At 33.3% G+C, this 14,516-nt stretch overlaps 1 protein-coding gene across 1 annotated transcript in view; it reads right to left on the bottom strand.

The window, feature by feature from the left end:
* Positions 1-14,516, bottom strand: part of COL24A1 (collagen type XXIV alpha 1 chain) — a 542,658-nt gene that overhangs the window by 356,489 nt on the left and 171,653 nt on the right. The window contains exon 5 of the mRNA XM_079924384.1: positions 6,784-8,135. Coding sequence (XP_079780510.1) covers positions 6,784-8,135 — 1,352 coding nt within the window. The remainder of the gene's footprint in view (positions 1-6,783; positions 8,136-14,516) is intronic.

The raw sequence follows: 14,516 nt of genomic DNA on the forward strand, positions 1-14,516 counted from the left end.
GGAATTCAATTTAGGGTTTAGAGACCAACAACTACAGGTTTTTTCAAATACATTTCAACAGAAGACTTGCCTTGAAAAATTAAAGCACTAACCATTTTATGTTCTTTTAAAAGGCTTATACCAAGGATCTGTGTAATGTGTTAAACTGTTACAATGAGATCCTTCTAGTATATTCAGTAATAAATCTGCCTTACACAAAATGCAGCATACCAGGAGGTCACTAATAAGAGTTAAATGGTTTGTAAAAACAAAATATGAAAGCAAAAACAGGTCAATTTTTAAAGTATTCTGAGTTCTTTAAATGTCACTTATTAAATATATCAAATAAGAAATAGGAAACTACTACTTTGTTTCCTCATATTATGCCTTATGTCATCTTTTTTTGCTTTAACAATCAACTGTAGAAGAATAAGTGTTCATTTGGGATACAGTTAATACATATTCATTCATTCATCTGTCCATTAATTTCATTGTTACTGTGCACTCTGCTGCCATGGCATTATTCTTGATGTCTACAGAGCATACGCACATTCCATTTTACAAACATTCATTGATTATTGCAGTAAAAATACTACAAGTTTTGAAATGAGACATATCAAGGTTAAGATATTAGCCCTACCATTAACAAGTAGCATGGTCTACTGATCCTCATTTTTATGTAACATTTTTATCTTTGAAACTTTCTCCTTTATTAATGCTACAGTCATTTTGCAGTTTTCTAATGCTCTTTATAGTTCAAACTGTCCATTTTCCTTTTAATTTTTTTCCTTCTCCTACTCCTTAATAAAAACCTTTCATGTATTCTCTAATATTAAGAGAAAAGGAATATTCCTATTCAACCACAGAAGAGTAATATTTCTGTTCTCCCTCCTGAGCCATTCAAATATTCTGCATCATTATTATATCACTAGCTTCCATCAAAAACTGACTTTCACTTATTTTCAAAAAAAATTAAAATTCTTTTCAAATTATTTCTGGTTCTGCTGTTATCATCAGAACTTACCAGCTGATGATTTGAAGTCTCCCAAAATAAGAACTAAAAATAAAAACTAAATGCAAAATTAAAACAAAATATCTAGTTTGGTTTATTGCCCTGTCACGCTACTTTGTGACATAAGAAAACACTACTACATTCACACTGAAAAAGAAGTTAATATTACAGTTAATGTTAGATACTAAGGAGAAAAGACTATATTTTGTGTTGTGACTGAAATATTTGAATTGTTTAATAAGCAATAAATAAAACTCAATTTTAACTTGTCTTCACAATTTTGCATTTCCATATCTTTGAGAACAGGTTATTAATAGGCATTTTCTATAAACCAGAGAAGGAAAGTAATTTTATATGACTTTTTTTATGAGTTACTTTTGATAAATAAAGTACTAAAAAAGGCACTTTAACTTTCAGGTTATTGGTTATTAAGAGAAAGTATAATTCAATTAAAAGAGCAATGGTATGGCAATCATCCAATCTAGATTCAAATCATGCTTCAATCATTTACTTGCTGAATGACCCTAGACAAGTCAATTACTCTATCTAAGCCTTAGTTTCCTCATCTTTATAATACTGATGACAAAAAATTTATTTTTCAGTGTTATTGTAAGCATTAAAGATATTGTACTATATAAAATACCTGTAACTATGTCTGATATACAGTACTTAACCAATAAACTATAGAGCAATTTTTTAAAAGGTATGGCTGGGGCACAGGCAGTATTCAATTAATGTTAGTTATAATACTATTATTACTAGGGTAATATATATACTAAGGCAAATGTATTCAGTCCTTCTAAGAGATAGTAATATCTGGTCAATTAATCTTGGAAGTCCTACATCTAAAGTTCCCTCTATAATTCATTCACTCATTCATTCATTCACTCACTCAATAAACATTAGTAAACATCAAACCCTCCCGGAGGTGGCAGTGAGATTAAAAAAAAACACCCATTAATAAATAAACACATAATATACATTTTATTTAGTGATATGAAGAAAAGAACAAGCAACCGAGAGAGATCAACAGTGTACATAATTTATATTGTGGTATCAGAGAAGGCTTCTCTGAGGAAGTGCTAAGTTATATCTAAAAAATGAAGAGGAGTAACGAAAGAGGAGAAAATAAAATTCCAGAAAACAGGAGTAAAATGAATTAGGGCATGAGTAAAATAAAACAAAACAAAGAAAAATTACAGTCTTATCAAGGAGATAAAAGAAACCCAACGGTGCGATTAAGCAAAAGTGGAACAAAATGAGGTTGCAGAGGAAAGCAGGGGCCAGATGATATACGACTGCATGGGTCATGATAAAGAGTTTTTAGTTTATTCTAACTGCTTTACTCTTCAGTCACTGAAGAGTTTAAGAAGATAAATGACATGATCTAATTTATATTTTAAATCGATCACTAGAGAATTTATATAAAAGATAGCAGAATGAGAACCCTCCTTCCCTCAAAACCACTGAAAACAACAAAAAACACCAAAAGAAGAAAACATCTCTGATGAAACAAGGAAAAGACCAAAACCACAAACCAAAAATATGAAAATTCTCTTCCAAATATTGAGACAGTTTGGAGTAAGGAAAGATGCTGAGAGATGACCAAAAACAAAAAACAAACAAAAAACCTCTTCAGACGTCAAAGCTTAGACAGGCTACAGATATCTAAAAGTATATCAGTCCAGAAAGTTCATACCAACAATCCTTTAATAACAATAGTAAAGTTTAAGGAAATGGGAAAGCCACAGGACATATAATTCATGACCCTGTAAAGACCCAGTTCAAACAACCAGGAGTAAGGAAAGTAGAGCTGAAGAGGAAGAACATATTTTCATGATCTGCAACAAATCTCCTAACTTCAGGAGATTTCTGGTTGTGACAGGGGGTAGAAGACAAGAGCATAAATCATCATATCACTTCTCAGAGCAATATAGAGGGCTTCACGTACATGAAAATGAGAGGAGATATGTTTCTGGATAGAGGACAAAATAAATATGGAAAGACGGTGCTGAAGATAGCAACTTAAATTTGATGTTGTGTACCACTACTTCCCTTTGCCTCTCCCTATAGAATTCTGAAGCAAATAGTGACCCAGATAGAGTTGTCTTTATTTTAAAAATGAGTAATAACCAGAAAGAAACCAGCAAGGGACCTATGCATATTGAGGGGAGGGGAAAGTGTGAGAACAGAAACATAAATTAAAAGTAGATGAAAACTGTTTACCAGAAGAGGAATCACTCCACGCAACAGAGAAAAAGTTCATATAGTTCACTATAGATTCAAAAAATTTCAAGATGCTATTTTTCTACAAAATGAGAGCTCAAAGAAGAGTTATAAGACATTAAAAATAACAACCAAGGTAATAAAATGTGAGCCAGAGAGCTTAAAGATTGAAAGAGCAAAAAAGAAACAATTATAGATGAAAGCCAGGTCAGAAACAATAAAAACTGAATACAACTGAACAAATCAATTAAGGGATATGGATGTAGTTTAACTGAATTCACATAAAACAAAGTGGAAAAATGCAATCACATGGACATGACTGTAGAGAAGATAATAAATACTATCATCACAAAGGACATTTAACATATACTGGTATGCCTGAAGAATAATATAGAAAAATGCAAAAGAAAAATACCTGAGAATATAAGGAGAGACTTTTCTATAATAAGTAAAAATAATCTTCAGATCAAAAGAGTACCAGAAAAAACTGATACAGAACCTAACAGGTTTGACGAAATGAACTTCAAAGATAACAAAAGAACTGCATGGGCATACAGAGGAAAAACAGTCACCTACAAGTAGGAAAAATCAGGCTGGCCTCAGACTTCACACAGTAACATCCACTTCAAGAAGCAGTGCAGCAGTCTCTACAAAGTTCATCATTTCATCACCATTCACTCTCTCATTAGCTTTCTAAAATCTACCTTTAGACTTCTACACTATGCTGAAGTCAGATTCTCAAAGTTCAATAATGACTTTCCCATCAGAAGATCCAAAGGATTTCCTCCACTTTTTCTCAGTCCTCAGCTGTAGCTTTCAGCACTGCTGATCAATTTCTTCTCAAAACTCTCATCTTTGGCTTTTGTGATAGTATACTGTATTCTCTCCCATCTCTCTAATTACTCCGTCACATTTCTGCTTTTTTTTTCTTTCTTCTATAACCACAAAGCAAACATGGCTCATGATTTGGCTCTCGACTCTATGCCGAACTCCTTTCCTTGAAAATTATCTGACTCTATAGCTTCAACTATTGATATAATATTGACAGGAAAACTCCCATATCTATACCCCCTACTTTGACCTCTCTTTTTTACTTCAGCTTCTTCAACTCTTCCAACAGCTTACTGATTTGCCAACAGCACCTTAGATGTTTTAACTTGATTTCTTCTCCTAAAATCAACTTCCTCTCTTAATTATTGGTTTTAGTAATGGTATCACCGTTGTCTCAATCCACAGGCTTAAAACCTTAGAAGCCATCTTGGATCCTCTACCTTTTTACTTGGTCCCTAGGTCCAATTAATTTCCTAGGTTTCTACCAAATCTTCCTTCAAAATATCTCTTGAATCCTACCTCTCCTTTGCATTTTCACCGCTGGCATCCTAGATAATGTCCTAGTCTTGTAACATCCAGATGATAACAGGAATTTCCTGTCTGCTCTGAGCACTGCCACCAGATTGACTTCCCTATTCATGCCTCTACTTAGAAACCTACAGAATTCCCCACTGAGAACCAAGATAAAGTTAGAACTATCAGTTTGAAAATTAAGACCTCTACAACCTGTCCACATCTGTCTTGGGTCTTATATTTGTCTAACATTATTTAGTCTAATATCATGAAAGAGTTTTGAGCTTTAGAGGCAGAAAACCTGGGTCAAAATCCTGGCTCTATCAATTAGCAATGTGGTTATGGACAAGTAAACTAATTCCTCTGGGCCTCAGTTTCTTAACCTGAAAAATGAGGATAATAATACCAAACTTACAAAGTTCTTTTAAGATAACAAATGTAAAGGGCATGGTAGAGTGCCTGCTACCATAGTAAAACTCAATAAATTATAACTATTTTGGTTATAGGTAACCAAAAATTAATAAGAACTCAAATTATAACTATTTTGCTGTTTCTCCTACATAAAAGATATGCCAGTTCCTTTCACCTATCAAAATCGTATCCATTCTTTGAGGCTGACGTTCTGAAAACTTTGTCCACAAGAACCTATCCTGAACACATTCAGCCTTAAGTGATCTTTCATAGGGATCCCCTCAAAAACTATTTTTCTTCCCTTTGAAAATGTGTACTCCATATACTTAGTTTGTATCTCTCAGTGACATTTAATCTTACTTGACCCTGAGATATAATTATAAATGTACTTCCTGTGTCCCCGTTACCACAATGTAAGCTCCTTCTGAGCAGTAACTCTGTTATACATACCTTGTGTTTCTGCTTTGCCCAAGCAGAGACTAAGTTAGTATCTGTTGAATATACTAATGCTGAAACAACTATTCTTGAATTTAGAGAAGAGATTAACACTCACCACTGACTTTTCTTGAAGAAAGTAAATAGCTTACATAACTGTTTAATATGACCTGCCTAATGGCTCAATTTTATTACTAATATGTTGATAATTGTCATAGCTGAAAAGTTTATTTCTCTATATTATTCAGATTTTATTAAACCCTTTAAACATTCACACTAATAAGAGTTGCTCAATACCTATCAAATCACTGAGTAATAACCGCAAAAGAAACACAAGCTCAGCAAGTGGTGTCATCTCCTATTCTATGATTTCTGGAACTAAACAAATGATTCAAATTTTATTTTCATCAAATAAAGGAAATACCTTAAGATATATTTTAGTCTGCTTGCAACCTAAAAAACAATTTCTAAAAACATGTAAGTTGATTGTTTAAGGTATTCAAAAATATGAAAGGCAAAAACATAATGTTCCTAATGTGATTTTAAATAGCTTTAAATGAATTTTAAGTGATTAAAAATTTTTCAAATGTCCATCTACAATTGCACCTACATGACAAAATAATTTCAGAGCTAAAAAAAAAAATCAGTCTATTATCTCATAGTTTTACTTAGGCATTATTAAGTAAGTAACTTGGCTCTTTTTCTACTGATGGACTGATGGGCTGACTGGCTATTTTTGTATGAGGCAGATGGAACTTTTATTAATCCATAAATGTAAATTGGCTATATCATGAAAGATATAATGAAATATGTTACTGTTTACAATTCTAAGTGAAATATTTTAATTTCTATAATGTAAGGGTTTGCTTTTCCCCAGTGACCCACTATAAAATTATCTCTATCTAAAATTTTACACTCTATTTTAATTCATTTTTGATATGATTTTGTTGAAAGTATATTTAATAATGTATTTAAAGTATTTTTATTTAGTCTACTATAACTTTCATATCCTTCTCAACATGACTATGCATTAAGCCTATGGGTTTTTTTTCATAAAAAAGAATGCTGATCTATATTTAGCAGTTGAATTCCTGATTGAATTTCACCTGAACAAGAAAAGCATATAGTTTACTCACCACTTTACCAGAATTAAGTAAGCTTTTCAGCCTTCCAATAAAAACCAAAAAAAAAAAAGTACAATATTTGACCCAGGGTTGCATTCTGGTTGGATATATTATAGCAAGCATAATGTACTCATTGTAAGCCAGGGTACATCTCTAAGACAGATCTGTTCTGTACTGTTCAGCCTAGAGAATTCCTTTCAAAATGTTTGGTAAATTAGTGCATTAAGACACATTTTAAAAACAATAACTTACGGGAGGTCCAGTGTCCCCTTTTGGCCCTCTTAGATTCTCCATTTCGAGCATTGTATTAAGATCCTCATAATAATAATAATAATCATAAAGCTCAGTTTCATAGCTATTTTCGAAGGGATAAGTAGCATCAGGATCAAATTCACCTTCCTTCCTTAGATCAAGGTGATTATCCAAAGATGGCTCATCTGTCACTCTGTATAAGGTTGTGTTTAAAGTCTGTTGCAGTTCCATAAGTTCATTAGTGTGTAGATTTGCTGTGATAGCTTTCTTGACATTCTTAATTGTATCTTGTTTTATATGTGGAAGAATAGAGGATATCTTCTTAAATGGTGACAGACCAGTTACTTTATCATTATGTTGTGTGACATTGTCCAACACGTTTAGAAGAGAACTAAATTTCTCCTTGCTATTTTTCCTTGGCTCATTGAGGCTATGATGTGTCATTGGCAGGCTTAGATTTGCCTGAGTAAGTTGCTCGGTGATCATTTCTTTGGCCTGAATCACATGGTTCACAAGATCCACAGCAGAGACATTCTCTGAACGAAGAGAAGTTAACTGAGATCTTGATATCTGGTGTTCTTGTTCTTTATGCACTGCCGTAGAATCATTTCTGGAATCTAGAATGCTTCTGCCTTTGGTAAGTGTGTCCTCCGACAGTACTTTTTCACCAAATCTTTTGGGCAAGAGAGAGTTTTCTGGTATCTTAGCTGGTACAATAGTTGTATGAAGAAGGCTTGTCTCAGGGAGACACTGCTGTTTCACATATCTGCAATAGTTTGCAGACGTTTCTGCAGAAGGAATAATATCCAACTGACATACTATTCCTTCAAAATGGACAGAATTATTATTTATACTTCCCAAGGTAAACACACTGTTAGAATCAAAGGTCTGAACTTCCGAAAGAGTCTCTCTGCTAAAATATTTCTTTCCACATTCAGCAAACATTGAGACAACTTGACAGCTAACAGCAATGGCAAATGTGTGCCATTGCTCATCGTGAACACTGTAGTTGAAAAATACAGACTGCTTTCCTCCAAGGTATACCACTAATTTTTTAGGTAATAACTGTACTCCTAATTGCAGTCTATTTTTACTTCTAATGCTGAAGAGAAATGCATTGTTTACTCTATGTGACTGTAAACCAATTAATATTGTAAATGGCTGTTCTAAGTTGACTGGTAAAATTTTCACGAGAGGTGACTCAATATAAGAATCATTTGTTAAAAGGACACCCGATTCTGTTAAATGGACCCCCTGAGGTAATGGTGTAGATGATGATGGTACAGCAGTCACTGATGATGAATGTCTTACATCTTTGCCTCCAAGGCCTAGTTGATGAAGAATATCTATGCCTGGAAATTAAAAAGAGAGAGAGAAAGAGAAAGAGAGAAAGAATCTTACTCTTATGCATTCATGTGTTCATATAAATGTTTGAGTATACCTACAATCTTCCTTGTAGGTATCAACAGTAACCCCTAAAATAAACATGCTCTATCAATAACTAATTTCTAGGTAATGAGAGGTATGGAAAGGGAAAATAAAATGTTATACTCATAATCTGAAACACACACATACATACACCCCAATATCCCTAAACCCAAAATTTAATAAATGTTCTCTTATTCTTCCCAATTAGGAAACTTGTTACTCCAATGAATTACATGTTCAAAGATTCCCAGATAGTCATTTATATCTTTAATTTAGAACTTAAAATTTTATGACTTCTGTGTTAAAGAGAAACTAGGGACATACTTACAAAAAGAAATTTTTAATTTGGAAACGATTTTATAAATTAAGTTCACACAACCGTTTAAACTATAATTTTTCAGGCTGTTTTCCGTTTTACCTTCCGAGAATTTACAGGTCACATAAGAGCTCTCCCTATGCCTCATGCTTTAAGTGTGTGCTATACATAAAGTACCCAGTCACCCTGAAAACTCCTGGACAAGAGAACTTAAATTCTTACTGTTGCTGATCATTGTATTTTTTTCTCTCCCTTCTAAATTTCTGTCTCTTCCATTTTTTTCTCAGTCCTCCAGAGTAACTGTTAATCCAAACAGTTTGCAGAGTTTCTCAATATTTATTATAAAATATAGGTTTTATATACATTATATAATTATGATTTTTCTGGTTTTCATTGTAATGTTATTGATAGTATACTGCTTATCTCCCTTACCCAATTATAAACTCTTGAAGACAGATTCTATGTCTGCTTCCTTATTGGATATCTAGTATACCTGCCTTCAAATAGTTCTATAATTTCTGAATGAATGAATCTGCCCCACAGAATCTAATCAGATGTGACATTTACTTCTAGAGTTCTATAACTCTAGGACTTGTAAAAGATAATAAACTTCTCAAGGATACAGAACAGCTTAGTCAGCCATGTGATCTTTATTATTCTTTGGGTTATAAATCTCCCATTTGTATCATTGTATGTACATAATCATTTCCAACAAGAAATGTTAAAGAATTGTTCATTCATCACTATGATAAATGAGGAAAAACAAAGATTTCTGAAGATTAGCCAGCAAGGTTACACATCATCTTAACTTTCCTTTTATAGGAAATTAGTAGATATTTGATAACTCACTTTTATTACAAATCGCAAATATAGTGGCAAATGTCCACCAAAATATTCCTAACAGCAGTTATAAATTATATGCATCTCCAGGAATTTGGGGAAATACTTTAAAGAAGCCTCATAAAAACACACAAAAAAATCTTTGACTTCTCATGTTTTAAAATTATAATTTTTAAAAAAAATTAATTTTACTCCATAATATGGCTGTTTGTTTTAACATAAAATATGAATTACCAGCTAAATCATTCCTAATCTTCAATGAAAATTTACACTTCTGAAACATAACATACTTAAACTGTGACTTTGGGTACTCTTAACCAATGCTAATTGCTTGTAAGGATATTCTCAATCCAAGAAATAAACTATGGAAGAAACACTGCTAATGTGAAAATCACCATGCTTAAAATATATACAATAATAAAGTATGGGAAACATGATCTGGCATTCTATGATGCCAGATCAGCTATTCTTACATAAAGGAAGAGTCAAAATTATGTGGTATGATATCCAGGGCTGCTACTTGCCCAAAGAAAACCAGTCTTTGTATTTAACCCATACTATGTACTGCCTCAAATTTCTGATTCTATTAGAATGAAATTCTACTAGAAAAAGTATTATTTTAAAACTTTAGTATACACACATTTTTGATATTTATATATATACATGTACACATATATATATATATGCTTCCTTCAATTCTAATATATATGTATACATATATATTTCCTTCAATCCTATTTCTGAGTTTTAATGACAAATAGCTAGGATTTTTAAAAAATCAAATGTTTTAAAGCATTAACTACACAAAAAGCTTCTCGACTGAACCTTCCTTGCATTTCTAAAATAAAATCTACTTGACGGTTATATTTTATTCTTTTAATACCTTACTGGATTCTTCCAGAATATCTTATGTAGACTCTCTGCATTGATATTTATGAATTAAGACTGGCCTGTGGTTTTCCTCTTATTTCCCTTATCTTTATCTGACTATAATGTTGAACTTATTTTTTATGGCCCAGAACAGTTTAAATACCTTTAAGATTCTTTTCAGAAGTTAGATAAAACTCAGTTGTAAACCAAACTTATGTTGGCTTTTTCATTGATAACTCTTCATTCACCTTCCTAATTTATTCTACGTTGATTGATTTATTCTAATTTTCAACTAAATTTTTAATCAATTTTTTAAATTTATATTTTTATATGAAATAACTTCCTTCTAGGCTTTCAAATGCATTACTCAGAGATCTTCATTAATATTCCCTTACAATTCTTTTTGTTTCCCTATTTCTGTGGTTCTCTATATAATTTTCCAATTTTGAATATTGTGCTCTATTTTTTTTTTTTAAATAAGTGGCAGAGTGGCATTCAAACCCACTCTGCATCTAGAACTCTTATTTTATTTTTGGCTGCCTTGCGTCTTCGTTGCTGCATGCAGGCTTTCTCTAGCTGCGGCGAGTGGGGGCTACTCTTCGTTGTGGTGCGCAGGCTTCTCATAGCGGTCGCTTCTCTTGCTGCGGACCACAGGCCCTAGGCGTGTGGGCTTCAGTAGTTGTGGCACGCAGGCTCAGTAGTTGTGGCTCACAGGCTCTAGAGCACAGGCTCCATAGTCGTGGCTCACAGGCTTAGTTGCTCCATGGCATGTGGGATCTACCTGAACCAGGGATCAAACCCATGTCCCCTGCATTGGCAGGAGGATTCTTAACCACTGCTCCACCAGAGAAATCCTCTATTTGTTCTTTAGTATAACTATTGCTTATTTCAAAAGTATAGCCTTTGGATTTGTTTATCCTTTCTACTATTTTTGTCTGCTTTCTGTATCATTAATTTCTGCGTTTATCTTTATTATCTTTTCCTGTTTTCATTTGGTTTATTTGATTCTTTGTCTAGTTTCTGGCAATGAGCATTTAGTTATTTATAGCACTTAAGCAATAAATTTCCTCAATACTGCTTTTGCTATATCCCATAGATTTTGATGTGATATTTTCATTTTGTGTGATATTTTCATTTTTGTAGTTTTCTAGAAACTATGCAATTTTTACTTGTATTTTCCCATTGAACCAAATGATTTCAGAGGAAATGCAAAATCTTCCAGTTAGAAGGGTTTTTGTTTGTTTTCTAATTTTGTTAGTAAAATCTAACTTAACAGAATTGTGATCAGAAGACAGTGTCTAATTTGCACTTTGGTTTTGAAACTTAGCCTAATAAATGGTCAATTTTCAATAGAGTTTGGTAAGCACTTACAAAGGTGTTTCAGGGCATAGAATTTAATACCAGTTGGCTGAACCTCGTTGTTTATTTTATATCCTCTATACCCTTATTTTTATACAATTAATCTTTCATGGACTAAGAGGTAAAGAAAGTCTCATCACTATTATGTCTTTTTGGCCTTTTATCTCATGTGGTCTTAACTTTATGAATATTAATGTTATGATTGCTATGCAGAGACAGTCATAAAATTCATATATTTATTGGGTACTGCACCTTATCTGGAATTAAGACCCCTTGCCCCACTTTTTGTTTGCATTTGTCTGATATACCTTTGCCCATGCTTTTATTTTCACCTACATTGAAACACTGCTTTAGGTAAAGAGGAAGGAGTTTGTTTTGTGATCTAATCTGAAAAAAAATTTTTTGAATATAAAATTAAATCTATTTACAGTTATTGATGTGGTTTGTTTAAGCTGTCATATTTTACGTTTTCCAATTTTTAAAGTCACTATGTGCTTTGTTTCCTTTGCTTTTTGTGCTTTGTTTACTTTACTTTTGTATGTAGTTCTTTTGAAATTAGAAATGTTGGTATTTTTATTCTAAAGTTGACCTTTAAAATTATAAATGTATACAATATCCCTAGCCCTCTTTAGACATATCTATTTTTCAGTGAACAATGTTTCCTTTTCTTTTTTCTCCTTTTTCCCCCTTTACCACCTAATATTAGTCAATAGGATTTTCTTAGTATTTACCTTTTCATTATTAAATACTATCCTTACAGTATTTGATTTATAAGCTTTGGATAATTTTTAATTCCCAGCTTCTGATAAGCCAATCAGCAAACTTAACCTACTTCCTGGGGTTTTTTCCCCTTTCCTCCCATTTTTTTTAGTGGTTGTACCATTCCTATATTGTTAGTTCATATGGTATTTAGATTCTGTTTCATTCCCATATTTTCTTTTGTTAAATAGAGCCAGTCTTTTGTAGCTGTTTTCTCATTTACTTTTTGCTGAAGTTTATGTTCTATTAGCTTCATCAAGAAGGGTTCATGAGAACTTTTCCTGACTTAATTGTTAGTAGTTTTGTACCTTAATTTTCACCGAATGTAACATTCTTTGTTGGTATTTTCTTTCCTTGGATATCTTGCAGTTATGGTTCCACTGTCCTTAGGTGTTGAATGTTAGGAGAGAAAAATCTGAAGTCAGACAATTTTTTTCTCCTTCTAAGTGACTCGATTTTTTTAATAGCATACCCAAAAGATCTGTTCTTTATCTTCAAAGTACAGCGATTTTTTATTATGATATGGCTTAATATTGACCAGTCTGGATAAATGTTTCCAGGCACACAGTATGCCCATTTGTTGTATAAATTCAAGTCTCGTTTTTTTGTTTTTGGGTTTTTTTTTTAACTTCATGAATTACACCCTTGAATATTTATTTTATTTTATAGTTTCGATTTTCTCCTTCAAAAATTCCTATTATAAGTATGTTGAATCTCCACGGCCGTCCTCTATATCATTTCTCTATAAATGTTCCTTATCTTCAGTTCCATGTTTGATTTTCTCATATCTTTGTGTTTCCTATGTCTTATCTCTTCATGTTCCCATTTCATTTCGATTTGTAAAAGGGTTTTTTTCCCTACCACTTCTTTTGAGTTTTACAAGCTCACAGTTCATTTCCTTTTAATATCTTACCATCTCTTCCTTTTCCTGAGTTCTTATATTTCTGCTTTATGATCTTCCTTCAGAGGTGATTTTTTTTAATGTACACATTCTTGTTTTTGCTGTTTTTCCCTACATTTTACCTTGTTGTGTCTTTCTATGTTCGTTTCTTATGGTTTCATAGCCCAGCAATTTACAGAAGGATGCTGCGGGAGAAGATGGAGGGCCATGCCTGCCAAATCTCAAAACCCAAAGGTTCCATTTCAGCATTACCGGAGTTTCCTTCTCAAATGGCTCCTTGATACAGCCCCACCTTCTCTGAACCAAACCCAGTCCAGGAGGACTTCCACAGCCAGCCCCACTCACAACTCCTCTCTCCTTCCCCTGTATTCCCTTCCACTGGCATATACTTCAGAATGAATCCTTCACCTTAGGAAGCAGATTTTTACATTTTCTGAGCTCTGTCCCCACTGAGCCATTTAGCTATTATCTGTGATTCTTTCTTATACTTCCTTCTGGGCAGCTTCGGTCCTCCCCAGATCCTGTGACACTTGTTTTGTACAAAGGCTAAAGGTTAAGCACTTCAGGGTGTGCTCCTCACCTTCAGGAAGTTGGCTTTTGCTGGTGCTTTCTGAAATCTTACTATTGATTTTACTCCATAGGGCACCTGCTTTTCTCAGCAGATTCTGGGAGTCTGCAGATTATACCAGTCCCCTAGTTTTGGTGAAAATGCAGTTTTCAGGTTCATTTGTTATTTCATTCACCTTGTATCATTAGTAAGATATCCAGAAACAGAAATGGAAAGAAAATATCTCATGGTTTCAAGTTTATACTGAATGTCTATACTCATTTCACAGATGAAGAATCTGAGGTCCAGAGAGATTAAGTAACTTGGTCAAGGACACACAGCTAATGAACGGTAGAAATGGATTTCAGCACAGACTGACTTCAAAGTCTACCATCTTCAAAGTCTACCTGCCACATTGTCTCACAGCCACTGTATTCTCCATACCACCTCCTTTCCCTTGGCAAGCCTAATTAATCATGGCAGGGTTATTTCTCCCAACAGAAATCTCACAGTGGAAAATATTCTCTAGGTAGCCACCAGAGTTGGTATCTGATGTGAAATCTAATTGTTACTCTAGTTTTACCCTCTCATGTCTTACTGTGAATGTTTAGCAAATCCTTTGAGTAGATGTTGACTGAAGAGAACACAGGCATACCTCAGAGATATTGCAGGTTCTGTTCCAGACCACCACAGTAAAGTCAATATCAGAATAA

The sequence above is a fragment of the Stenella coeruleoalba genome, assembly GCF_951394435.1.
Source record: "Stenella coeruleoalba genome assembly, chromosome: 1".
Lineage (NCBI taxonomy): Eukaryota > Metazoa > Chordata > Mammalia > Artiodactyla > Delphinidae > Stenella > Stenella coeruleoalba.